At 44.2% G+C, this 27650-nt stretch overlaps 1 protein-coding gene across 3 annotated transcripts; it reads right to left on the reverse strand.

Annotated features, from left to right (window-relative positions):
• Positions 1-744: 744 nt before the first annotated feature.
• Positions 745-27558, reverse strand: rassf5 (Ras association domain family member 5). 3 transcript variants are annotated; one of them, XM_072382443.1, is made up of 6 exons: positions 26624-27558; positions 13687-13814; positions 4652-4765; positions 3425-3752; positions 3224-3339; positions 745-3118 (listed from the first exon to the last, which is right to left on the reverse strand). In XM_072382443.1, the coding sequence occupies exons 1-6, from the start codon at positions 27435-27437 to the stop codon at positions 2975-2977; spliced, it is 1644 nt and encodes a 547-aa protein (XP_072238544.1). In that variant the 5' UTR covers positions 27438-27558; the 3' UTR covers positions 745-2974. The 3 variants fall into 3 exon arrangements, with proteins under 3 accessions (XP_072238544.1, XP_072238546.1, XP_072238545.1); XM_072382445.1 differs by lacking the exons at positions 13687-13814; positions 26624-27558 and adding an exon at positions 9528-10559 and having other exon boundaries at positions 4652-4762; XM_072382444.1 differs by lacking the exons at positions 13687-13814; positions 26624-27558 and adding an exon at positions 9528-10559.
• Positions 27559-27650: the final 92 nt, after the last annotated feature.

Here is a 27650-nt window from a genome sequence, read left to right on the forward strand (position 1 = left end):
GCCATGCTCAGTATTCTTAGACGTGTGGCGTATAGCGAGAGAATGCCTATAAACTGATGTGCTTCTTGCACTTTCCTCCAAAGAGAGTTCAAGGTGTGAGTGTGTGAGCAAGCGCCAGTTTAATCACAGCCAGTGAATTTACAGCTACAGCAAGACCAGGTGCAAAGCTACCTATAGGTCCTTGTCGAGGTTCTGGCTGTATTTGGTATGAAGCCCTGTGACGGGCACTGGCACCTGTGAGTTTATTGGTCCAACACCATATCCTGAATGCCCTTTGACCACAGAGACTACCTTAAAACGACCATATCAGGGAATGCATTGTGAAATTGAGTGTTGCTAAAGAGTTTGTTTTGCCAAACATATCAGAACATAAAAAACAAAGATCTGAAAGATCACACTAACGTGCATTTGATGGTGAACTCAAGTGGGTTATGTTCAGCTTTTACAGACGGCGTTTGCAGATTAGATGATATGTCGCCACCTGCTGGTGATTTGAAGCCAATGCAAGCTGGCTCCTGGCGAGTAAAGCAGATGGACATCTCAGCACTTTCTACTTTGGTCATGTCTGAAACACCACATCCTGCGCATAACAACGACCCACTAAGCAGTGAACGACTGCCTCTCCTAACAAAAGAAAAGGAGTCTATACAAAAAATAATATCACGAGAACCAAAATATGACTTTATACTGATGTGATGTTTGATATTACAGCGCCGTTTTAGCAGAAAAACACAAAGAAATTAGAACATCTCAATAAAGGGTATATGCCCTTATTTTTATTTGAATATTCTGTACAGATCTACTCATATATTTATACACACTTCCTCAAATAAAACAAGATAAATGCCCCCTCCCAAAAAAGCAACAAAAAGTCTCAGCATCCTTGACGTGACATCACAGGGATGGTTGTGGACCATGAAATAAATAAGACACACACACACACACACAATCGCACACGCCCACAGAGGAGTCATTGGAAACAAACGAGCGTTTTGAGAACACGACACACACACATACAGCACCGCCCCAAGAAACAAAGATTAGCACACATGCAAAAAAGCCCCCGTACATGTACTCAGGCACCTGAGTGTGCCGAAACACACCATACGTAGATACACAGGGACACGTGAAACAAAAGGCACTGCCAGCAGGTACAGCTTTGGGGAGGGGTGGTGAAAACACAGGTTTGGGTTGACAGAAAAGCATGTATTCATGATTAACAGCCCCCATTTGTTAGTATTTCAAGAGAATAAGTGGAGAAATGTTGACGTTTGCCAGAGATTTTGGATAAAATACTTTGATGATGGATCTGGATGCCAAATTCTTTTTTATTTTTCCAAAACTAAAACCATACTCTTAATACTCAGTGAGGCGGCGCTGATGAAACACGCACACACTCATTTCAAAGCTTTTCCTCACATTATCGTCACTTCCCTAGATGGTCACACACACACACACACGCACACACGCACACAGACACACATGCCAACCGGTAGGAATATACAAAAAATATTAATATTCACAATAACAACAAAGTTAAACCTTGTCACTCTTTTTTTTTCCAGTGTCTACATAATTCATATGCATTGCAAACACATCATTGGTACATCATAGCCAGTATCATATTTCATAGATTTTTGTTTCTTTTCTTATTTTCTGTAAGGGGGTGGAAGGCAGAGAGACCAAAGAAAAACATAAATGCATGCCAAGCCCCAGAGTTGTGGGCCACTCGTTGACCTGCATCTATAAGTGCAAAACAGAAGCTGGTTGGATTTTTACATACACCACCTTTGATTCAATAACCTTCCAATTGTCTCCGGCCCATTTTTAATCCACTCAGTAGATTTTTCCCCCTAAGCTTTGGTGTAAAAGTCTTTTCACATTCAAATACAACCCGAACACAGTAACAACGTTCATGAAGTGTATCGGTAAAGGGACGTGGGCCGCCTCTCTCAGCTTCACCTGCAGGCGGAGTTCATGCAAGGTCGGTTGGATCGGGATTTAGGCTGGGAAAAGGGGGAATGATCTCAAAGTTATCATCTGCGAACAAGTCAGAACAGTGTGTAATGGAGGAGAAAGGAGAGAGTGAATCTAACTGGGTGTGAATGAAGATATTTCGGGTAGCATCTTCATCTTTTCAGGTCTTTTCACAAAAAGAAGCTTTAAGTGGCAAAATAATAATAGATAAGCATGTGCTAAAATAGGTTTGTGTATGTTAGGGGAGGGCGATGCTTCCTCCTTTGGGTTTTCTCTTTGCTCAGCACATGCTCCCTGAGAGAAATCAAGAGAATGGATCTCTTTTTTCTTATGCCTCCACCCCTTCTTGCTCTATGAAAGCACACTTTACCCCCTGCTTCTCGACCTTATGCACTTCTCTTACAATTCCACATATCCAGCAACAAAAATAATATATGCAATCGTAACAAATTCTTTGTTTCCAAAAGGGTTGGGCGCAGTACGCTTGTCCTTCCATCCCAGCGAGATGCAGAAAAAAAAAAAAGTAATCATGCCTTCTTTTTTAGTCCTAACTCTATGTGCAGGTCAGATGAGCTGAGACAGACTCATGCATAAGTAACACTTGCAATAGCAGCAGCAGCAGCAGAAGTAGCAGAAGAAGAGGGATTCTTTAAAAATGCCACTGATTCATATCAGTCCCAAATGAGCTCTCAAGTTGGACTTAGAGTCCAGATCTTCCTGTGTGTGTCCTTGGCAATGAAAACACAGTTTATCCATATCCTCTCCTCGGGGAGCAGATAAACGTATGTATGCGTGTTAGGGGGCTCGTGTAAGTCCTGAGAAAAGGATAAGCATCTATGTGTGATTTGTCTGTGTATGCATGTTGGTGCGGAGCCCGAAGGCAAGTTCAGCTCCGGGTTTCCCTCTCTGAATAGATCACAGGGCCTTGTGGGGGGTTGGTCAGTGTTCAAAGGGTCAGTCTCACCCTGGGTTGCAGACATATGTAACAGGTGAGGCATCAGGGGTCATGTTTCTTAAGGGCCTGCTCTAGTTTCTGTCGGTAGGTACAGTATTTGTGCTCCACTGCCCGCACGCGCTCCGTCTCCTCTTTCTCCAAGATGACCAGGAAGTTTTGAAGCTCAGGGACAGAGAATGCATGCCACTGTGGGATTAACAGTAAAAAAACAAACAAAAGAGACATATTTATTTTCTATTCGTTCTATGAATGTCTATTCAAACAGTGTCTGGACTATCTGTGCTCTCTCACCTCAACCTCTCCAGTCTCATTTTCCTTAAGGACAAAACTGAGCCGCTCTGCATCCGGACCTGCAATCAACCTCAGGAGAAGGGGACGTTCAGACAGAGGAAGCTTCTGGAACAGGTCTGCACACAGAAAAAAAAAAAAGTCAACTGTTAGAAATGCGTCTTGTAAAACGTGCCTTCCGGTGCCTGGCTGTCTTTTCCTCACCCTGCCCGTCGCGGTGAGTCTGCCTGTACAAGGCAAACTTGCGGGGATTGTCCAACACCATGAACTTCTTCAGCAAGCCCTGAATGACCTCTTTGGTGGTGGTCAGAGAGCTGATGTGGAGCTGTTTCACACAGTCACTTGGCAAGTAGAAGGAGGTTCTCTTTTCAGCACAGCCACTGTCCGTATCGTCCTTGTCCTCTGATGCCCGCCGGCTGCCCGTCAGCCTGGACACTCCCTCTGAGCCTGCCGCCTCCAGAACAGGGACCGTCACCGGTCGACTGAGCCGCAGATGGACCTTAATGAAACCTGTGTAAGATCCGTCTGCAGCCTGATGCACACAAGAGAAGATGGAGAGTTCTGTATGATTATGTTTACACAGCAGGAAAGAAGAACTATGTGTGTGTGTGTGTGTGTGTGTGTGTGTGTATGTGTGTCCAAAAAAATCCAGAATCGTCTCCTTTACGTTCTGCCATATTTTTGAACTTTTAAAAACCTTACTTCTTACTGCTTGTATCTCATGTATATCTCTACAGACATTAAGTGACACTTCTGTAATGTAACAAAACCACGCAGGGAAAGCTCTTTCACCAACATGTTGCATCCTGTTTGTACAATTTGTGAAAAGCCAAAGAGCAAAATGGGGAATTCAACTCTGTATCGTATCTTCAGGCTACGCTAAGCTATGTGGCTCCTGGGAAAAACTTTATATATTCAAAGTAAATATGAGTCTTGGAAGTGGCACTGATCTTCTTATCAAACTGTAACAGTGGCCCTGAGCTGCAAAACATTTAAGGAACATTTAATCTACAAAACCAAGATGCTAATAATTAATAAAAAAAACAACAACAACAAAATGGGAAAAAACATGTATTAAACATTGTTTTGTGTTCTCTTTTCTGTTGCTTCGACTAAAAGGCCGTGCTTTTAACTTAGTAGCCCTTTCGGTTTTGCATTTTCCTTTTGTCTATTTTGTAAAATGTGTTTTCTATTTTGTTGTTGTGTTTTAATTAAAACCAACTCGATACAATTTAGTCTCTTTGCCACTTTTCTAACAAAATTAATTTACCGATATATTATATAAAATCAATAAATCACATAAATACAAAGGTAGTACTGTTTCATTTCATAAAAAGCAACATATAGAAGTATATAAAGCTTTTTTTGATCAGTTATGCGTCTGTAATTGTTAGTGTGCCTGATTTAGAGTGTATGTGTGTCTATACTCACCAGTTTCATGCCATTTTCAGAGACTTGAGCATTATACTCTTGTATCCTGGTCTGCACATCTTCCTCTGACAGTTCTTTAGTTCCTCTCTCCTCTTGTTCCTTTGTCTCACTCTGCTGAAAAGAAAAAAAAAACAAAAACAAAACATAAGTACATGTGTTGGCATGAGTAATACAAGTGTTTTAACCAGCAGATGGTGCCACTTGACCCTGTCCTGAATAAATCAAATAATTTGTCTTTTCTCAAGTTTATAAAGAGACGCACCAGAATCAGAGGTGCCTGCATCCCTTTGAGAAACTGGACCGAAGGACTTGCAGGAATACGTGCTGTCATACTGTGATTGTTAATAATAAAGCTATATACGGGGGATCTCTAAACTCTCCTGTCCTCCATCTTTGACACTGCTTGATAGAAATCTTTGACTGTGGCCGATGGGGATGCTCATACTCACCAAAACACCTCTCCTTCCTCAGTGTTCTTACACTGGGAGTCAAGAAATGTTGTGAATGGAGCTAATCACACGTTCAGCATCACAGCCTGAGAATATTGACAGCTTTGCCTCCCTCTCATTCATTTTTCTGACACAGAGAGGGAAGAAACCATGACGGAAGGAGGAGGAGGGGGAGGCAGTGAAAGAGGCAAGTAAGTGGTGAGGAATGATGAAAGCGCGGCTGCTGAGCCAGCCTTAGCAACACAGAGTTTGACTAGGTTATTTTTAGTACAGTGGGATGCATCCTCTATCTCACAATAGTCTCCCCCCCCCCCCTTCATCAACAGTTTGTGTGCACTTTCTGGTGTAGAGGGAGAGTGTGAGAAGAAGAGCTAATGTGGGGCAGGAATCTTTGACTGAAGGGAAGTCCTCAGCGTGTGCGATGAGGTCACTATTTCTTTCAATACATGCAGGGAGAATGTGTGTGTGTTTACATGCAGAAACTGAGGCATCCTCATGGTGACAACCAACACATACAGAACATAAGTCAGTCCTGGCTGACAACATCAGAACAAATCAAATTAAAAGGCTGATTACCAACTGTTGCTTGGAAAAATTTGTCCACGATTGGCTAGAAAACAGAGAGTATGAGGTGTGTGAATTTGGCTACTCACAATTAGGCACTCCTCAGGGAGCAATTAAAGGCCCAATCAATTAGCTTAAGTAAAACGCTAAAAGAAAAACAGAAAAAAGGTTCTGCAAGATAAAATCCTTTCTGTGTATCTGTTACATCAGAGATCACAACCCTCTGTTCTCTATGCTTCAAGACCCATAACCAGCGAGTTTACTGACCTATTCACATGCATAGAAATAAATAAAGATCCTTAAATTGTGCTGGAGCAATGTTAAGCGAGCGTTGTGTAATCCAGGGTTAGGAAAAGAATCTGAGGGGTATGTAGGAGTCAACTTGTTTCATGAATTCCTCCCAGTCAAAAGCAACAAAATGAAAAGAACCTTGCAGGAATTCCTGCGTTTGTGTGCGAGTTTCTAAATGTATCGGAGGCAGTGCCCTTCCCTCCCTTTCTGCATACCAGTGAGAGTGATTGAACAACAATAGAGTTTGACAATGGTGAAGCTTTTGGCCCTGGGAGCCCACAAAGTCCTGGCTGGATCAGGTCATGGTGGAGCAAACGACCGCGAGGCCACAGCAGCAGAGTGATGTGAAACTAAATGTACAGTGGGGACGGAAAGCAGTTAGCACTTTAAGCAACTGCGTGTGAAGGCATGGGAAATAGAACCTGTCCTTTAAGCAGTCATTTGTCAGTCTGAATCTATCTCCTATCATTTTAAGTACCCATACAATCTTACCATGGAGTAGGTTAAGCATATTTAACATTTGATGATCTCATCGACGTTTTCAATCGTTTGTACCAAATAATCCGCTTTTTAACCTTTAAAAAAGGTTAATTTTTTTCATTTTAACCTTTAAAAGTTCCCCCTTTTTTTGTAGTATTGAGATCATCTCTTGTCACTTTCAAGTTGGAGCATCACTCCGTTTTCACCACCCACTCACAGTGGGAGGCATGTAGCTCCAACATCCCTCATGAGACAGGTGATGCACAGAGTGTGTCCTTCACTGAATGCTAATTAACGGTACACTGAACCACTGAAGCTCAGGCTGGTGGCTATTTCTGAAGTAGCTGAGAAATGTAAGATGCCACTGACTGTTATGTAAGCATCACGCAAACCTAGATTTGCTTTTGTATGCCATGCAAATGCACACACAATCCTCAGGGTGACAAGAGTGCCTGTGCTCACTCTGATGAGATTGGACATCAGAGGTCATATGACTGCTTGAGATGTCACCGCAAAGCACTCACGGCTAAATCATGTTCTACAACATGTCCCTTTGTATAATCTGACCACATTTTTGTTCACCGTTGATTTTGTCGGTCAGACTACGCCGTGCGTGTGCGAACATACAGTATTTGTCTGAGTGCGACTAAGGAAGGAGATGATCCTTTTTCCCCACAGGTGCTACACCTTTGCTGGCTTAAGTGTTGAAGAGGAGAGGCGCTGTCAAGAACACACATGCGGATTCTGTTTCACAGCTCTGACAGGGCTGTGTGCCATCACTGCCAGCAGTGCATGCGCACATGCACGCGTGTGTGACCAGACAAACAGTCACAGGCTTCTTTCTGTTATTTCAGAGGACGTTACAGTTACTCATGTTCATTTTCTGCAAACTTACTCTAACTTCGTTTATGTAGATTCTCACAGGAGGTAAATGGACTTTCTGGCTCTTGAATAAGTTTCAGCCTTTCGGATGAGTAAAGAGTAAAGTAAAGAGATCTTTCCAGTCTTAAATCTGCTTCTATGGCTCTGTCTTCAACCTAGGTCTAACCTCTTTGTAATTTAGGGCTGTCAGAATTATAACATCATAGTAGACAATTTCTTTTGTCGTACAAATTATTACGATTAGTCTTTCTCTATTCACTCACCTAACCATAACAAGGAAGAACAGATATTAATTGGAAATGAATACAGGGACGTGACTAAAAGCAATCTCAACAAAAAACAGCACAAGGCAGATTTGACGTGCCCACAGCAGAGGGCATGAGATAATGTCATTAAAAGGGCATCAACTCTATCAAATGGTCAAATCTCTGTCTGTTTCACCAAGATGATTATGACCAATATGCAACCATGACAACAATTATATCAAGTAATTAGAATGACCTGATTAAATGCACATTGTAGCAGCCCTAGCCATGTGTTAACCTAATATTGTATGTTTTATGTGGTAACAACTTGCTTTTTTGGTCAACTAGGTCTCTGCAACATACATTAACCACCCGCCAACACACTTCTTCAGCACCAGCATCAAGCACAGCTGACACATGCATGCGAGCATGCATTTTATAGCTGGCAGAGATGTAACTATACATGTAAATATATTTGCATTAGACTGGAGAAAATGGACACTCCCTGTTGTTAGGAAGTGAGGACACAGAAGCGTTGCACGCGCACACGTGCATTAAAGCTGGCTGGCTAATCTGGAGCAAAAGGCTCAGCGCTGGAAATAATTCATAAAGAAAAGAACTCCACTGATTCAATGCATGTATCTTTGTGTATTTCAGCACACGTCCATGGTGGACGCTTTAACAACCCAGTGACACATACCTAACACAGACAAACCTCTGACGACGTGTCCGTTCATGGGACAGCACATGGATCTTTGCATTCTTTTTTTCCATATTCAAACAGGGCTGCTTTTTAGCGCCAGGGAACACGATCCACTTCCTGCTGATGATGTACAGCCATTCCCTTCCATGTTCCCCAGCTAACAATAGTGTAATATTAGATTTCACACAGTTCTCTCTTGGCTCTATGGTGCCAGGGTAATAAGCCTCCATGCCAGCTTCCAGACAGACAAACTAACCTCAATACCCTTCTGAGTCAACATGGCAGCCTCCCTAACTCCTCATGCTGACAACACAGCTGGTCAATTATTCAGAGATTATACCCTCTCCAAGTCAAGACACCAAAGGGAGTGCAGGACGAGGACAGCGAGAGGAGACCTGAGATACAAATATACATTTACACGCAACTATCCATGTGCACTTTCTAATTATGTTGACCCTTTCTGTGTTTTCTGACTTAAAAACCACCCGCTGAGTATTAAATCCCAACAAAAACTAAACACCACTCCGGAGGGCAAGCAGGGATGTGTATGTGATGCTAATGGTTCATTACAAAATGATGTGTGAAGCGACTGAATGCAGAGCAGAGCATAGCAAAATCTCAGGAAGTGCCAACAAACCCATGAGTTGCTATGGTAACTACAAAGTAGCGGTAATAGTTGCCACCGCGCACGCAGGCAGGCATGCGCTCACACACCCGCTCTAATGTAAAAGTATCAGCTTGTTTCTACAGAAACCTCTCCCACTCACTGTAGAGAGGAAGCCATTATGGAGTCTGCCGGTTTAGATCATTAACGTCTGTGCTGAAACGAAGCAAACACGTTATCTCTCTAAGCGCTGTTTAGGAGATGGGAAATGAGACCACACAGCAGCAGGTCCTCACTCTGCACATAGTTGTGCGTCTCACTGACTCTTTTACCAGCCGTTCACTTGACAAATGAGCTGCCTGAGGCATCAAGCTTGATGAGAAAGCCGACAGATCAGTTTTACTCAATGCAGATGTGTGATAGTAAACCCCTCTTACACACTCGCATAAGTTCACACACACACACACACCTCGAGGCCTGCTTAAACAACAGCACCACTTCCTCCCATGACTTCTGCTTTTGAAGTACGTTTTTTTTTCTTCTTATAAATGGCAGCTTGTTTCTCAGCACCACTGAGACGCCAACCTTCTTATTCATTTAAGCATTTCCAGATATTACAATTGCATCCATCAGAGTGAGTGTCATACAGATTCTGTACCTTCGCTGCGTGCTTGGCCTTCTGGAAAAACGAGGTCTTGGCAGTGAAGAAAGTGAATTCCTCACTCTCGTCATCCAGGCTGCAGTACCCGCTGCTCATGCTGTTACTGCTGGTCATGGAGGGAGTCAGCACTGTGTTGACAGTCATGGAGAGGCCTACAAGGAAAGCTTCTTGCACCAGAGCAGCACGTTGACAGCTTGAGGAAGTGTTGGATTGTCTCGAAATGCAGGTCTGAAGTGACACTCGGCCACAATCAGAGTCCACACGTATCGAACTGTCCTTTGCTCATCCAGAAGAAGTCAGCGCTCCTCTGCTGTTGCATCCAGGGAGTTCAAACCCACCTGCGAGGGCTAAACAGGTGAACTCGGCTCAGATTCGGCACTTTGAGTGCCACCGGAGAGGGGACCAGGAAATATGAGAGTGAGCACAGACGTGTCACTTCCTCCTGGCGGGTGTGTGTGAGAATGCTCTGATGCTGGTGTCACAAACAGGCTATATAGTACCTGGCCATTTGCAGCTAAACATATCGACCTGCACGCATTCACACAAAGTTTGGGACTCCTTTCCACACACATATATAGGCACCCAGTGGTGTCAAGGAGTCAGTTTACAGCTTGGTTTCAAGTTAACTCTGCTCACCTGAGAGCACCTGCTATACCCACAAACTAATAAAGGCTTGCACGCAATACCACATCCTGCTTTGGTCCAGCTCAGTGTCGCTGCGAAGGAACGAATGACAGCTCAGTTCTCCTCCTAGTTGCAGAAGCAGCTCAGTTATGCCGGCGTTTATTTGTGTAGGCATCCATCCGTGGCTGGAGTCAGGAGTGAGCCGCAGCAGAAGATATCTTTGTGGCAGCGCAAGACGTTCTCCTCTTCTGTCCGTTGTTTTGGCAATATCATCAGAGACTAATACCTCCCACTCTAGCTTCTCTCTTTCCCACTCTCCTCTCCTCCCTGCCTGTCGTTACTCCCTCAGTCTCTCGCAGCCTCGCTCAACCATCTGGGGTTGAGTGCGTTATCAGTAGCTACCTCCTTCTCCCTCTACTCTCTCTCTCTCTCTCTCTCTCTCTCTCTCTCTCTCTCTCTCTCTCTCTCTCTCTCTCTCTCTCTCCCTTCCTGCAAGTGACTGCACCCTGCAGAGCATGGCCACTTCCTCTCACAGAAGACGAAAGCAAGACAGAGGGAGAGGCATGGGTAAACAGAAAGAGAAATGCTGATGAGAGAGAGAGATATGTGGCCTCTCAGCTTTTGAGTTGCACACGTCAAAGCAGCAGAGACAGGAAGCGGCAGCGGGTCTGAGAAAGATGGCTGCTCTGCTGACATTCTGCTGCAGCAGGCGACGGTTGACTAGAAACCAGCAGAGGCACCATAAATGGGGCTTTTATGTCGGATCAATCCATAATAACGGCTAAACTGTCAGCGCCCAAACCAGTCAGGGTTCGATGGAGAATATGAATTCATCTGCACAACCACTGCAGATTTGATGCTGAAGCAGTGAGTTTATGTTGCTTAAAGTGAGATTAAGAAAATAATAAATGGCTACCTCAAGAAAAGAGATTACACTGACCTCTAACCTTACACTGACCGCATGCTCTGGCAGTGACCCACCTTGTCAAAAACCTGCTAATGCCCCTGTCAGCTGTGATATTGATTGCACACATGCCTCTGTCTGCACGCACTCTTTCTGTAATATGATTTTCAAATCTGCTCGGTTTTACGTGTTATGGGAGTGCTGTGGCATGCAGAGACATTGTTACCCCCTTTTATAGGATGTCTGTCAGGTTTGAGTCAATTCAAGAGTGATGACTTGCTGCTCCGATCCTTGCCTCTATCAATTTAATCACTGTGGGGGAAGACAGCAAGCAGGGATGCACACACACACACACACACACACACACACAAAGACATGCATACTAAACAAACGCTCCTTTTGCTCCAAGTCAATAAACCCCGGTCAGTGTGCTGAATGTGTGCACGACTGCAGCACCGTGGATGCGTGTTGGGGTGAAAAGGGGATCAATTTTTGCTGAGGCACACACTTACTAACAATAGATGGGAAAACCACAACCTCACACACAGCTGCAGCCATAAAACCGAGAAAGGGGACTGCGGGAAATAAACTGTAATCTTTCCCCTGGTTTGCAGTACTGCTGTAGTGCTTTCTGTAAACCAATCATCTTCAGCTACACAGAGCTTGAGAAGTGTTTAATGATTGTATGTTAATGTTTTTCAGTAGTTGTGAGTTATTGAAAAAAAAAAGAGCACGTGTTTCAGCCTTAATTATTACATCATCGCCCCTTTGCAAACGTTTAGCCAACTACAATGAGTTTGTAATATCTGTTCGAATCATTTCCATTCGTCTGAGAAAAGAAAACATCTTAATTAAGCTAAGTCTCACACCATTTTGTCCATGCTGTATTTCTCTATGAGTAAATAATGTAAGTCATGAAACATCCAAGCGTTTATCTTGAGATACTCCAGTTCCAAAATTCAGCCAACTGCATTTCAGAGTATCGTTATCATCGGCATGTGGGCCGTTTCATTTACAGCCAGCTGTAATACATTTACATGAAACAATAAACACTTTAGGCACATAGTGAACACACAGTTTACAGTTGAATATTGCATGAAAATGATGTTGTAAACATTGTAAAAACATTGTATAATAAATAACCTTTTGAGCTGGTTCTGATTTTGTTTTTTGTTACTGTGGTGACTTCTTATGTTGATTAATGACGCCTCTAATTTCAAGTATATTTCTCTGACAGGCTTTAAATGTGTGTCATTATCTATGTAATCTCTGTATATTTCTGTTTCTAATGCACAAAAGGCTGAAAGATTTTTTTTTTATCTATTTGTTCCCATACTCAGACGCCAGTGATTGGCCCTCCATCTTCATGAGGCTGATGAACATTCTGAACCACTGTGTACAGAAAACACTGTCAAATCGAAATCAAATTCTGTATTTGTATGATCATCAATCATCAAATAAACTTCACAATCATAGCAACGCAGCTATGGTTTGTGTAAACTGCAGGAGCTGCTGTTAAGCAGTTGCTGTCAGGCACCAAACAGGACAGACTTTTGGTGAAACGCACACCATTTATCTCCTTTCTCATACTTCCAGGGCAGCATGGAGCATCATGCTCTCTGCAAGGATAGCACTACTACTGGCACGCTGCCGGGGGTCTAATTTAGTCTAATCTGGCCTGGGGCATAGAGTAACTGCCAACATTTGGCCCCAGGCTCGTGTTGTTCCGTGGCTCCAACCTTCTCTTGTAGAAGATATGTGTATCAGTGTATGGGTTATAGTGTGTGGACAACACTGCGTGGGAACAGACACGCTCTTTTGGATTCTTGCATACTACTCGGTGCCTTTGCAAAGAATGAGTGAGGAAATATTCTAAGGCTGAATGTTACTGAACCACTGTATTGTTACTGTATATCATTGTGGGCTGTACAGTAAGAGAAAACAGGAAGCTGATTAAAAGCTGAAGCTATGAATTTGAATGTCAACTTAATGAACTATTCTTTCTAAAACTATTCTCCCTCGTTTCGGGTTTTTGATTCTTGACTCTCTTATTGTGAGAGAATAGAACAAGAAATAGCTTAAGGTGACCCAACTACGCCATGAGATCCATCAGAGAACAGCGAGTAACCTAATTGGTCTGTCTTTGTTTGACAAGACATGAGGAAGTGAGGACATTGTGATCCAGCACCTACAGGATGAAACAAGCCAATAAAGTGAGGAGGTGATGGGGAGGAAAAACAGGGGTGAGGGTGGCAAGAGTGTAGGCAAGAGAAGGGGAGGAGGAAGATGCAGGCGGATGCACATGTGACGTATCGTCTGTCCTCAGAACATTATGAGACCAAAAAAAGCAAACAAGTGCTTCAATAAGTTCAAAAGTAAACGGTCAAGGAGGGACAGCGTGTTGCGTGATCTGATGATGGTTATGTAAACGTGTAGGCATGGAGAGATGATGATGCTATTACCCAATCCTGAGTCACACATGTACACACAGCACACTCATAAAAGGTGGTCAATCTATAGAGTGTGAGTGCTATTTCTCAGTGTCCCTAAAGTGACATGTAGTTCACCACACCCTTTTCTAAAGTCATACTTCCTCTAAATAAATGCTATTTATTCAGAAGTGCTCACTTTGTGCAGAGGAGCTGTAGAGGAGCAGTGGCTTCTGGGAGATTGGGTTTCTTCTGGCTCTCTGTCCCTCTGGTTGCAGTCAAGTTGGACCCGACTCTCACACTCCAGGTGACAGGTGTAGCTGCAGTCTGATGAAGACAAAGACACAGCAATCAGAGATAACAGCAAACAGTAGGATGGAACCAATCACTGAGCAGCAGTGACTGTTACTCCTGGGTTTTTTTTCCAGTAAGACTGTATAATAACGATTAATCTCCTGTAGAAGTGTGAGTTAGTCATAAAGAAGGTAGCCCAATTCTGATTCAATGACTCCTACAGAAATATGGCTCCATCTAGTGGCTAAAGCCATACTCACACATATAATCTATAAACCTAAGCAAAACATAGCTTGTTTTATATATATTGTCTATAGAGAGATTTATGCAAGACACAAACAAGACAACAAAGCTAAAAATTGTGATAACAAAGACAAATACTTCAAGGCTTAAATACCTGATTTGATCAAGCACCATAATTTAACCGCTGGAGATGTGTAAATGTCAATTTTGCAAGTGCAGCTGCCATGTAAGATGAAGCCTTCTAGTGCAGATACATTAATGAGGGCATAATGGAATGATCACACATTAAAGGCCAGGGAAAAGTTGCCGGTTCAGCTGTCCTGATGTGGCCAGCTGTCCTCTGCTGCTGAGCTAGAAATAAAAAGATTGAGATACTTCCTCCAAAACTCCCCAAAAAACGTCCAAATAGTTCCAAATAAGTAAGCCTCTGCCTGTTTGTATCTCTCAGACTTTACTGTGGGCACAGGCTTTCCCACTAAGACACACAGCCTCAGCTCTCACTTCCCCCTTTAGACGGCGACAAGATCTTAGAGCTGCACTGACAAGAAGAGACGCTGTTTAGGGGGAACTCTGAGTAGTCAAGGAGGGAAGCTTCTGTAGGGTGTAAAAAAATGACAAAGGCTACTTTTTAAAAAATAAATCCCGGTAAGAACAAAAAATTTTCCTCCGTTTTATATCTGAGATGTGAGCAGTGCCTAACACAGTAAATAAGCTCGGCCTGTTTTTGTTTTTTTTCTGCCACTCTGTCTGCTAAGATATCACCACTGTGTTTTTCACACTCAGCATCAGCACTGTCACCATGGTAACAGCAGCTTGATGACCACTGTTGGAACAGAGGAGCTCTACTTACATAAAGGCATTAGTAAAATGCAATATGTGGAAGTCATCCACATATTTCTAATGAAAATAGAGGAAACTTGGGAATGAAACACACTTTACTGAAGCCGTGTCAAATAGCGGAGTGTAAAGGAGCTGGACCGGGTAGTCGGAAACAGGGCACTCGTTGAGCAAATAGGGCAGTTGCTATTCGGAATGCTTTGCTCTCTGGAGGTCCCTGCACAGAGGCGAGGACAGATCTAAGTACGTGTGTGCGACAGAACGGTCGGACGAGATAGAGGGAGAAGGAAGGGCCGCATCACCTCGGCGACGGATGGGATGTGTCGAGGAAAGGGAAGAGTTCAGATAAGGCTTGCTCTTCTAATGACAGTTTAGAGGTCACAGCAGAGAGACAAAAAGAAAGGAAGCACACAGGGCAAAGGAAAGGAGAAACTCCTTTCCTGTCCCACGTTCTTTCTTCATTTACTCCATCCATTCTCACTGAGTATCACAGACTCTGTCATTGTCTCTACATCTAGCCATCTTTACATCTATTCTCTTATTTCTATCATCTATTCACTCTTGAGGCAGAAAATCAGTTCAGTGGAACTAGGCGATGAGAAGGATCCAATTGATAAGTCGCCGTAAGATTCAGAGATGCTGCTGCAAAGGAGCATCTTTCAAACACAGAAACCTTTCCAAGGTTCACACCTACATGATACGGCACAGTCAGCAAGTCATGGTTTATCCACATTATTCCCACACTGATAAGATGTCTGCCTCTCACAGAAAATGACATTTCAGCATTTTGGACCAAATATTCACACAAGTTATCCACCGCATAGATTCTGTTCTCGGTGGCTCCAGATCAGCTGTTAAATGTGAAATTCACAGAATTCACATGATTCAGGCTCTTCACTGTAGGTAACTAAAGGTGTGTGTGTGTGTGTGTGTCCGTATGTTGCAAGTGTGGCTATATTCATCAGGTGTACTTCCTGCAAGACGCATGTGTGAGACCCAGAGGGGTTTCTCAGGGTTATGCTGGCATTAACACAAGTTCCGTCAAAGAGAAAGTACAGAAGAATGGAGTCAGTTGTGTTGTTTCTTGTCTATTTTTGTGAGTGCTAACGGTTGATTACGAAATTTAGAGCCCCTCCTTTCACAGTTTTGTTGGAACTCGTTGGGGTTTTCCTTTTCTGTTCCGTGGAAAGTACGCAATTACACAGACTGTCAAATGGAGAAGTTCCTTCAACTTAAACACACTGAGACAGATTCCCCTCTGCTGGTGTTTCAGGTAGTGTTGTGTTCAGGCTCATTTACAGGAATTATCATTCAAATCTAACCTTTTACTCCACACATTTGCCTTTGTTTCTAAAAATCAGCACCGACGCAGGAAAACTATTCTTTGTGCAGTCTACTCAGTTTCCCTGGAGACTGCTTATTTTTGTCCTCAGTGGGACCCTCTTGAAACTGAATTTGACGTTTAAGTGTTTTCAACGTGACATATCTCATGCAATATGTCAGCCAGTATTTGCACCAACATGAACTGAATATAGGTCATTAAAGGTTAAACATTCCTAGCTTTTAAGAGTCCCTGCCCCATTACTTTGAATTCAGTCAAAACCCCTGGGCTGATGTGAAATGGTGAGCGGTACCTGCGCAGTCCAGTGGAGATGACCAGTCAGAGCAAACTGGCCTATTCAGGAGGACTGTGGCCTGCCCAGTTTCTGCTTTTATAGGCATTTATGAATTAAGGGCCAGTTGGTTTAAATTAATCTTGTTCTTTTCTCAAGCAGACCGCAAAGCTTCTTTCGCTCTTTCAAAAGCATCACGATGGATTCTTGTCGTTATTCCTCCCTTATTACTGTCCATGTGTTGCTGCTACTTTTACGAGGAAATTCCTATACATCTATAATTTTACCAAACTGTTCCCCTGGATGGATAAAGCTGTTCTAAAATGTAGGCACTTTGATGACAGAGTGCAAAATAGGTACAGGACACCAAGAGACTGTAATGAAGTTGTGCCATAAACAATCATCAGCCTCCTCATGTGCAGAGCTTCAGTGTCTAAAGTCTGTGTGTGTTGTCTCAACATGAAGGAGGACTGCGGTGTTCGGTGTCCCCATGGTAGACCGGTCTTGGCTGCTTCTCCATTGCAGGAAATGCATGACCAGACTTGTTTTGGCTTTTTAACTGATATTGCCTTGCCAAAGAGATCCAGGAAAATGATGCACAGGGAAAGAGATGGAGAGAGACATTGCTTTGGAAACCAGTATATGTGCAGTGGATGAGATGAGGGAGCTCAGATATACAGTATGTAAAGATCTATTTGCGGCGGATGCGTTAACCTCCACTCTTGCACAGGTCGATAACACCGGCTGCGATGGGAAGACGGGAAAGATGGAGCTCTCTGGGACATTGTTTCTCAATTCTATCTTCAATAATCTTTGTTTTATCATTCTTTTCCCCTCCACACCCCTCAAACTGAAAGAATTTTCCCTCTTCAGGTTCATCTAATGTAACCTGAGATGTTTCTGTGTGTATTGGACTAAGACGGGAATTTTAAGATAGGGGATGTGGGTGGTTGTTGTTTTTTTTTCTGCGAGACAGTGGGTGTGGAACAGACAGTGGAGGGTAAAAACACAGATTAGCAGTGTCTCTCTCGGGTCATGGAGGATGTCTGTATGGCAGCAGATAGAAGCGAGGGACGGTAGGGGGGCATATATTGTATTTACTCCCTGTCTGGTTGAGGATGGAGGGGGTACGGGGTTAGGTTATTAACACAGTCTCTAATGAAGCTAAAATGAGCTCTGCAGGTCTAAGACAGACTTAAAAGCAGCTTTGGGGTCTTTGGGGGGCTTTAGCTAGTCTGATCCCATCACAGTTGATTTATAGCAATTATTCATGTCCCTCTGTGTGTTGATTATACACAAAAACACACCGTGCTACTTGTCCCACAGTTCTACATCTCTCAGCACATTAGAAATTCAAATATCTAGCTGTTCCATTTTCATACATCTTGCTTCATGTCCATTTCTCCCCCAGCTGCACACACATATGTCACGATTATCACTTCCTATGATGGCCCATCAGACATGACCGAACAAGTCTAATCCAAAAGCTGCATAAAATCTGACCCTCTTCCCCTTGACATCTGTGTCTATTTGTGCAAAAAGTCATTTCATATTCACTACTGACATTGTTCATTTGCATGAGCAGACTCTGCCTTCCTCTCTCTATCAACTTCTCCATCTGCGCAGCTACAGATGCTTCCAAAAAAAAACCCTAAAAACAAGAACTGTGCTCCATTTCTCTACTCGAACTCTAATTCATTTTCAAATACTTAACTCTGTTCAAAGAGCTGCAGATAAATACAGCTGGATGCTCAATGCATTCGGCTTCATGAAAATATGGCAGTGGATGTGCATGAACACTGAACACTTTAGGCTTAATTAGACAATCAATGAAGCATTTTGAAGCTTAAACTAAATTTGTGACATTCAAGACTACAAGATTCAGTTATGATGACCATTATACACCCAAACTGCATTATGCAATTACAGATACTAAATGTGGAACACATAACTGTCTCGGTTGAGTGTGGATGAATCTCATACCCTGAGGAAAAAAAAATCGGAAAATGCTCAGGTGGACACTGTCTTTTTTTTTTACATCTTATGGCTTTTATCTGTGTTGGGACAGAATGATGCTGCTCCCATCTGTTAACATGTAAATAAAAAGCAAATTCCATCAGTACACGTGGGCCATGAGATGTGGCTAAAAGCTGCTGATGACATCCCAAAAGCAGAGCTTGAGTGAAGTCTTTTGTACAAGGATGGACCTTCATTATCAGCAGCACAAACATGAATCACAGTAAAACCCAAACAACCCTTTAAGTTTAAAAGCTAAATCTAATACACAGAAAACAGGATTTATTGCTATAACTAAAATCCATTACTGGATTTTACACTTCCCATAATGCAATTCACCCATTCTCTAGTCCTACTGTTCAGAGTTGCGAGGGGCTTCAGCCTATCCCAGCGGCCATGTGGTGAGCGGTGATGTACAGAGTGGACTGATCACCAGTAACAGGGCAATCCTAGACAACCACTCACACCTGCAGTCAATTTAGAGTCACCACTTAGCTTACCATGCATGTCTTTAGACTGTGGGAGGAAACCAGAGCACCACTCCAGAGAACCGCTGCACCTTGCCACCGAAACAGCATCGTTCAGCTTCAGCAGTATCCCTCTTTCTGATTGGTATATCACATGTTTTAAACTGCATGTCCCTCAAGTGTTACACAGGCTTTCGCTTTGAATTGCCAGTCTCTAAGCCCGACGCTGATGAGATAACTGGGATTAGTTCCTCACACTTAAGAGCCTTCGACTTCCTTCCCATGCTGAGGAGTGCTCCAGTACAAAGGGTTAGCTAATGTTAGTGTGTGAAGATGGTGAGGTGGTAGATTTTTGGTAACACTTTGTATGCAGCAACCCTGAAATATTGTCCAGGCCTAGTGACAAGAACTGTCAATTGAAATAAACAAACACGCACGTTAATGGTTGTCTCCTGTTACACAACATTCGTCTCTCTACCAAACTTGACTACTGACAGCAAGCTATTTCATTTTGAGTTTTTGCAGCATCTAAGATGAATTCCTTCACATCTGGTGTCATCCACAACTACTTAGCGCATATGATAGATAATTTGGACTAAGGAATCCAATTTGGGACAGTTTACTTCTGAAAGGATTAACTAGGTTTCCTTACAGGGAACACCATCTAAAAATAGCCATTATCTGTCTGCAGCAGCCCGCACTGGAGAGGCTGTTTCTCAAGCTTTGAAGGCTGCAGCATGACGTCATTCAGGTGGAGAGGGGTGTTTTTGATTAAGTGCTCCCTGAGTCATGTTTGGTCAGGGTCTTATCACACTTACACAGGAGGATACACACACAGACACACACATAAAAGAGCCAGAGCCACATCTTTTTTTAAACTCAGCTGTCAGTCCCTCTTTGGGAACGAATCAATGACTCTGCATCACCCAGCCCTTTGCTCCCTGCCTCTTTTCACCCCAGCCACACTTTGTGCTAATGTTACATTATGTATTCATCCCCCATCTGAAAAAAAAAGGCATTAGCCAGCACTTTATTTGGAGAAAACATGGGAAAAATCGATGGCATGCAGCCTCGAGCAGGACTCACCCGTATCTCAAGTTTCTTCTAGAAATAAGAAAGTCAATATCTTAATGCACTTATCTAGGATTTTCTGAAAAGAGAGAACATGTTTTCTGTATTTGTATGTGTGACAGACGTCTTTCTGAGGCAAGAAAAAAACTGCTGCTGTTTTTCATCTGACCTGTTTACTAGACTGTTCTCCTATTTACAATCAATCTGCAGCCTCTGTCCTCGTGGTTAAATCACACAGTCTTACACCAATAGACACTCTGTGCTCTTACACAAAAGCGAGGGGGATGGATTAGCTAATAGGGGACAGAGACAATGACTAACAGGGATGGAGGGCATTGCAGTTCAAAGATAGGCAGACCGGTGCACACAATACACAGATATTTTGGCCTACAGCCGGCCTTTGAGGCCCACCCAGCTTAACCTGTCCACTCATCATCTTTCTTTTTTCCCCCTAAAGTACTGACCCCACTTTAAATCGCCTGCAACTGGTATTTCATTTGCTTACATTTCCAGTTTTTAAATTCCAGTTTTGCTCACATTCCACTGGCATCTTCATACCTGAGGTGTTAAGCAGAGATCCATTAGAGGACGATCGACGGAGGATTCGCAAGCTGTCACTCCAGGAGCGAGACTTCGGCAGCCTCTTGAGCAGCCGTCCCAGCCGCCGTGACACATGCCCGAAACAAGCGCTGCCGACTTCTCCCTCCGAGTCACCCCTGACCTCCTCCAGGCACAGTGACACCTGGCCGAGAAACGATCTGCCCACCCTTTCAACTCCCCTTGACCCTCCCCCCACCCCTGTACCTTCCCTTGCCTCCTCTTGCCCGGTATGGAGAGATGCTACCTGTGCCATGGATGGAGCATGGTGGTACCATCCGGCAGGCACCGTGTAACCCTCGCTGGACCTCCTGTCCTGCCGCTGGCCTCCCCTGTCCCTCTGTGGACTGCCCCAGCGCCAGCCCCCCCACTGCCCCCCTCTGCCATCCCAGCGTAGCCACTCTGCCACCGGTGCCACGCTCCGAATAAACAGCCCCTTCTCCACACGCTCTGCCACCCCTCCACCTGTTCTCCTCAACACTCTCCGACGCTCACCTTTCTACTCTCCTCACTTTTTCTCCTCTGATCTGCACCTAAACTGTCCTCCTCACACCTCCGCAAGGAGACATGAGACCTGAATCTCTGCTGTACGACTCGCTCCTCTCTCGTCCCGCTGTCTCTCTGTTACCACTGCTCCCTCATTCCCTCTCTCTGTCTACTGCAGCACCCACACACTCTGCAGTAACAACCAGCCAGCTTAAAGAGACAGACACCCCCAAATACAATCAGTGTCCTAGCTTCTCCGCTACTTCCTCTCCTCTTTTACCAGCAACAGGACACTTTCTTCTTCTTTCTTCTCCACCAATGGCTGACTTTTCCCCTCAGTAGCTGAGGGCATCTTTACACAAAAGAGCATCACAGAGCACTGCAGAGATGGTTAGTGACGCTGCTTCCTCTCTTCTCCCCCTTCTCTGTCTTCTCGCTGTAAAACTCCCCAGCTTGGCTGAGGGTCGGTGAGTCAGCCGTTCTCTTTTACCCCCAAACAGTCACATATCTTGTCAGTGTGAAGTGCATATATTGCTCATGTCTGTGGGTGTTTGTGGTCGTGTGTGTGGGATGAAATGACGGGCAGTAAGTTGGTTATGAATATGCAGTGTGAAATAAAGAGATGGAACGCCACAAGGACATCTCCGCATGCCCTACTTCTAGAACCGAAGAGTTTTGAGGCACAGGATGTGCTCACCAGTTTCACTCACGGGCATATGACATAATCACAAGTATTGCCATCAGAAATCTTTTCTCTCTTTTTCTCTGAGGTTCCTGTTTTTCTCTTGTCACAGATTTATAGATGGGGTATCATTTCACGTCATTCTCTCCAGCCTAAACTCTCCAGACTACCCAATCCTATGGTAACATGTCCTTAAGAGTGTCTTTCTGCTGTGACCACCCCTGGCTCTGCAGTCCTCTGATCAGTATCCACCAAGGGCGACCTAAATATAGCCAGCCTGAAAATCCCCACAGTTCTGTCATACGAACAGCGGAGCGCAGATGCACTTGAAAGAGAACTAAAACATTCAGGTCTTTTCAGGAAGAAAACAAAACCCTTTATCTGCATGCCCCACATCTCTGCAAGCTTCACTGTGGCAGCATGATGGTAAAACACGGTTTATTAGAAGTATCATGTAACTGATTTCAACTTAAGACATACAAACTCTGAAGAAATGTTTCAATTTCTGGTTTGACTGCAGGTCTGGCAGGAGCGGCAGCAGCAGTATGTTGGGACATGAAGGTTATGAGCCGTTTAACACAACCCGCCTCCCAGGTTTTCCTCTTACACTGTGAATAGGGTTTTGGTAGAGTGGATGTGAAAAGGCTGTGAAGGTTCCTAAGACAAGGCCTGCACTGTGCAGACCAGGGGAGGAGGTAAGATCAGGAGGGGATGGGGTTTAAGGAAATTACACTTCATATTCTCAAAAGAGACATCAGGAATGTCATGGTGTGTAAACAAAGGAGGGTAACCATGACGATCCGTAGCACATGAGTCAGAGATGCATGTCGCTCAGACACACGCAGTAGCTTGTGATAGCTTTGTCTTGTTGTGAAGCTGTGTTTTGAGGGGCCATGACATCCAATGCGTTCAGCTTGTGGTACGAAGCTCAGGCACAAAGAACAAATACACAGACAACAAACCAGACTGCACTGTAAGATAGGGAGAGGGATAATCCATGCACATTTGGCCTCTTTGAACAAACTGTAAAACATTACATACATGCACTTATGTGACAGCTATCTAACAATCGATCACGCCATTGGACAAGCAGTGACAGCAGTGCTTGATGCTGCCTCTCAAATGTAATATTACACTATAAAACGATATAATAATATGCAGCCATCTTTTGTTTAGATTGCTGTCAATTATATTGTTGACAAAAGGACCAGGAAGAAACTTTTCTTATTGTAAATGAAATACTTAAGTGATCCATTGATCATTTTAAAGAAACTAAAAAATATTTAAAACTCTGATTAATGGGGATAATTCAATTTTTGGGGGTTGTATGAAGTCTTTAGGAGAAGTCAGTGCCTTATCTGCACCAGGCTGCAGAAACATGTTATGTGGATCCATCCTAATGCACTCTCCGATTCATTAGTGACATGGTGTAACTATCCAAAATAAAGCATTTGCTCAAATGGCTATAAAAATTTTCATAGGTTTGAGTTGTTTCATTCCTCTGAGAAGCTTTTAGGTTCTGACTACTCAGCCGTAGTTAGTGCTGTGTACATCACACAACCCAATTCAAAAATACAGTTCAGTCATACAAAGTGCGATTTACGGCTTTCCCTTTCAGGCCAGCACGGTCGCAATCAATAAATGTTAGTTGGCAATGCTTTATTCATCTTTTCAGATCATTTTATGTCGCTTTTAGTTTTACGTCACTAGCATTGGTCACAGCACCTTTGATCGTCAACTTTTTGCTGCAAACCCGACAAATTGGCCCCTCCGTGTTACAAGGTTTCGCTTTTTTCAGGTGGCCCAAACCAAGCCCAAAAAGAAGCCTACGATGATGTTGTGGTCAGTGCAGTTGAATTCCAGACATCAATGTCAACAGACATTTGTCAAAGTGCAGGTGGTCAAATGCTTGATGTTGAGCATCTTGATAACAACATTTTCTAAACAACCAGTAATTAAATCTTTGTTAAATCCTGTAATGTGGCTGAATGTATGGGAACTGTATGAAACTGACATTTAACAGTTCATTCAGAGAAATGCATGATACCGTATTACACGTCAACAAATCTGTACAGTCTGCTACTAAGCTTGGCGGTTTGATCACATCAAGTGTCCATCTGCTGCTTAGATGCTAAACCCAGGAGCTCAGTGCTAACATGGTGTTAAAGTGGTAACCATTTACGTCTGGTTGTTTAACAAAGACTGACGAGACGAGACTGCCAAACGCAGTCAGAGAGAGCAGTAATGCCACAACAGCACGAGTCCTCTAAAGCTTTTAATTAAATATTAATCTGACATCTAACTCTGTCCCTCTGTAATCCCCAACAACTGCACTTCTGGGATATTGCATAATCCTTGGCTGGGGATGCTCATGGCATCGGATTAAGGAGGTTGTCATTCCCGTCCCTGACTCCCTACCATTCCAAACCATTTCCAGCATTAATCCAGGCCAAGAAAGACAGAGAGAACTAACAAACAACATCACACACAGAAAAAGTGCTAATTGACTATTAAAATGAAACAACCCAAGTATTAAAAAAAAGATTTATAAATCTGCTGTAAACTTGACTTTACTTTGCTGTTTTATGTATCATGTTGACTTACATTAGAAATATCTGTCTTCTATATATGTTATACAGTTTATGTGCTATATATTTCCCAGTGCATAACATCTGTCCAGCACAAAGCTGACAGACTGTTACATCTGTCAGCTGGGCTGAAAATATTTCACTATGTTATGACCAGTCATGGACTGACATGACATAGGGCTTGTATGTCTGTGCAGTGGAGTGGGAAAGCTGCACCACACATGAGGCTTCGATCAAAGTCCCAAGATGAGTAATAAAGAGAAAATATGAGGAGAACAAAAAACACAAACACAGATGAAAACCAACGGAGGACTCTGTAACAACAGAGCACTGGGAGCTGAGGTCAGACGGACAGATTCCTCTGCAGGGCAAACCCGCAACTGTCCCAGGGGGACGCCCTGAATAGCTGTTCCTATAGGCCTTACATGCAGCAAATCCAACGCAGATTGAGGGAGGGTGATAAATTGTGAAAGGCAGACAGAGCAAAGCGACGAGACAAAGAATCAGCATGATGGTTGTTTATGGTTGCAAGGCCTCCGGCTCTACTTCCCTGTCATTTGCTGGGTGTATAGTTGAAAGACGACTGCGGGTGCACGTCTGCTGTTTCTATTTAGGCAGTTTTGGTTGCCTTATTTTCTCAGAAAATACCTTGAAACGCTTAACTCTGCCTGGTGACCTCTGTGAGAACACAACACGCTCACTTCTGATGCTTTGAGGGGAAGAATCATGAGGTTTGCTCCAGAGCACAGCTGCTGGCAGGAAAGCACAGCTAATTAGTTTGATCCATTAAGAGACTGCTGAAGGAAAAAACAAAGAAAAGACTTAGCGAACTTCTTAGGCTATAAAGAAACTATGTGTGTGTGTGTGTATCTCTGGGCATGTGTGTGAATAGTGCTTCAGTAATCTTTGCTCTCGCTCCAGTGAGCTCTTGCTGATAGCACACTAAATCAGACAGCTCTGCAGTGCTGGACAAACTTGTGCTCTCTCCCTCCATCCCTCACCCACGCTGGCTTTTTCCTCGCAAGCTGCTCGCAGATCTTTGTCTCTCCTGATTTCTATCACCCAGACAACATCCACTTTTCCTTGGGCTCCAGCTACTCACATCTTTTACTCTCCCAGCTCCATTTCCACTTGGTTTTTGCTCCCCCCATTTCAGCTTTGTTTCCCTTTCTTCCTTCACTTCTTTCCTCACCGTCAGTCCTTCCCTCGTTTGCTTTATCCCACACTGCCCCGCAGCCCCAGCCTCCCCATGACAGTGCTGCTGACACGATGCCAAGTCAGCAGCCGCAGGCGCTCATGAACTCACATTTACGCACACGTATACACACACACACAGAGCCTGAATGCACACTATGTGCACAGGGAAGCTCACAGAGGTTCTTCAGGTTGAGCTTAGTGTTTCTGGCAAAAACATGTCTCTCTGTGTGTGTGTGTGTGTGTGTGTGTGTGTGTGTGTGTGCGTCAACATGGCTAGATTAAACACGGACACTTGCTGCTTGGTCAAATTGGCTTTGCTCAAACTTTCTCCGTCTTAGAGCTGGAGTGATGTCATTAAAGTGTGAGCAAATCTCAGTACGTCAAGTTTGAAACCCAGAGAGACATTTAAGCACAATGACTAATGTAAAATCAGGGCAGGACTTTCCTGCCTCGGGGTGGGCTTTCAGGGGAGACTGCGCTGCACGGTAAGCACCGGTCCGTGTACAGTGAAGGGCAGTGAGTCTGTCTTACTGTATTTGACAGCTTCTCTGCCTTTTTCTAACCTTTTTTTTTCATGGAAAATTCTGTTTTGCTGAAGTAAATTGAACCGAAATCAGTGGTAAAAAAAAAAAAAAGAACATTTAACCTCTGCAGCACTGTGACTTCTATAATCTTTCTTTGGTTGCATTTAACAGAGTGAGAACTCTAAGGCAAAGCTGGGAGGACTAGATAAGTGGCTTTCCGTGAAAGGATTTTGGTTTATGTGTCTATAGAGAAAAACTATTGAAAATGCCTTTCCGTGTCATGCTGGCTCACTCACAAAAACACACGCACCATATTTTGCATGCGGGCACCAGCATGGAAATGTTTAGCACCCTGCTCTGGATGCCCTTTTCTATCCTATAACGCAATATTATACCGGAAACAACACAGGGACTTTAAGTTTTAAAAAGAACAAATACAGCCTGTTCCAAACCACCCCATTAGGAGAAATCAAGTATGGGATGATAATTCATTAAAGTGCTTTTGTAGTTCCCACACTTACTTTGACACTTGAGTACATGCGCAGTGGTCTGTTGGCTACAGGCGTCACACCAGTCCTGCTTCACCGGCTTGGCTTTGAAACGGTGTCCTTCGCCTCTTTCGGTCCTCACGCGCGGGTCCACCCCTTGAGGAAAGATGGACCAGGCCTCCATGCGGTGAGGTTCGGTTCGGGCCAGCTTCACGACTCCAGTCCTGCCCTGTGTAAGCCGCTCCAGCGGCAGACCGCCGGTCTCTCCTTGAGGAGAGGAGATGCTCTGATGGTCGCTGTCTCCATTCCTAGAGTTCCGTCTCCCGTGAGGCGCGTCTCGGTGCCGGAGTGATAGTTTACGTTTATTCGCAACCGATCCGCTTGCCTCGACCCGAGAGTCCTTCAGCGAGCCCCCCCTCCGACTTCCCGTGTTATGGTTTGAGTCACAGCTGATGTTGCAGGCACTGATGATGTGCCCGGTTTGACTTTCTCGTGTCCCCGTGATGACCCTGTCGTTGCCATCCTCTCCGTCCTGGTTCGGGCTACGTGGCGCATCAAGGGCGGCCGGGGCACCGCATCCCTCGCAGGGCATCATCCTTCCTCCGATCGCCGTTCCTCCGGCGGGTCCGAGAGGCGAGGCATGAGTTTGCGCTCCTTCCTTCGTAGTGACTGACCCGCACTCCCCGCCGCTCCCCGAGCTTCTCGTGAACAGCATCCTTTCCCAGCTCAGTTTCCTCGGCTGGGAGATTTTCTTCTTGCTGGTGGACAGTTTGAGGAGCAGGATTTGCTGTTCCGAGTCCAGCCTGTGCGGACCCGGCTGCTGCCCCACGACACTCACAGACGCCATTCTTCTGCTCCCCTCTAATGCTTGCGTGTTTGGCAGTTTGGAGTGTGTAGCTATTAGTGTTTTCACTCCGTGCCCCGAATGTAAACTCAACTCCCCGCCCGTGACAAACGTGTAGTAGTGACGCAAGGGATCAACAGCTTTAAATGTCGCGAGCGCGCTCCCTTTACAGCGACGGGAGCGCGCGCTAATCTTCTTGTTTATGGCCTACTGCAA

This window comes from Leuresthes tenuis, unplaced genomic scaffold (assembly GCF_036924035.1).
Source record: "Leuresthes tenuis unplaced genomic scaffold, fLeuTen1.0.hap1 SCAF_3, whole genome shotgun sequence".
Classification (NCBI taxonomy): domain Eukaryota; kingdom Metazoa; phylum Chordata; class Actinopteri; order Atheriniformes; family Atherinopsidae; genus Leuresthes; species Leuresthes tenuis.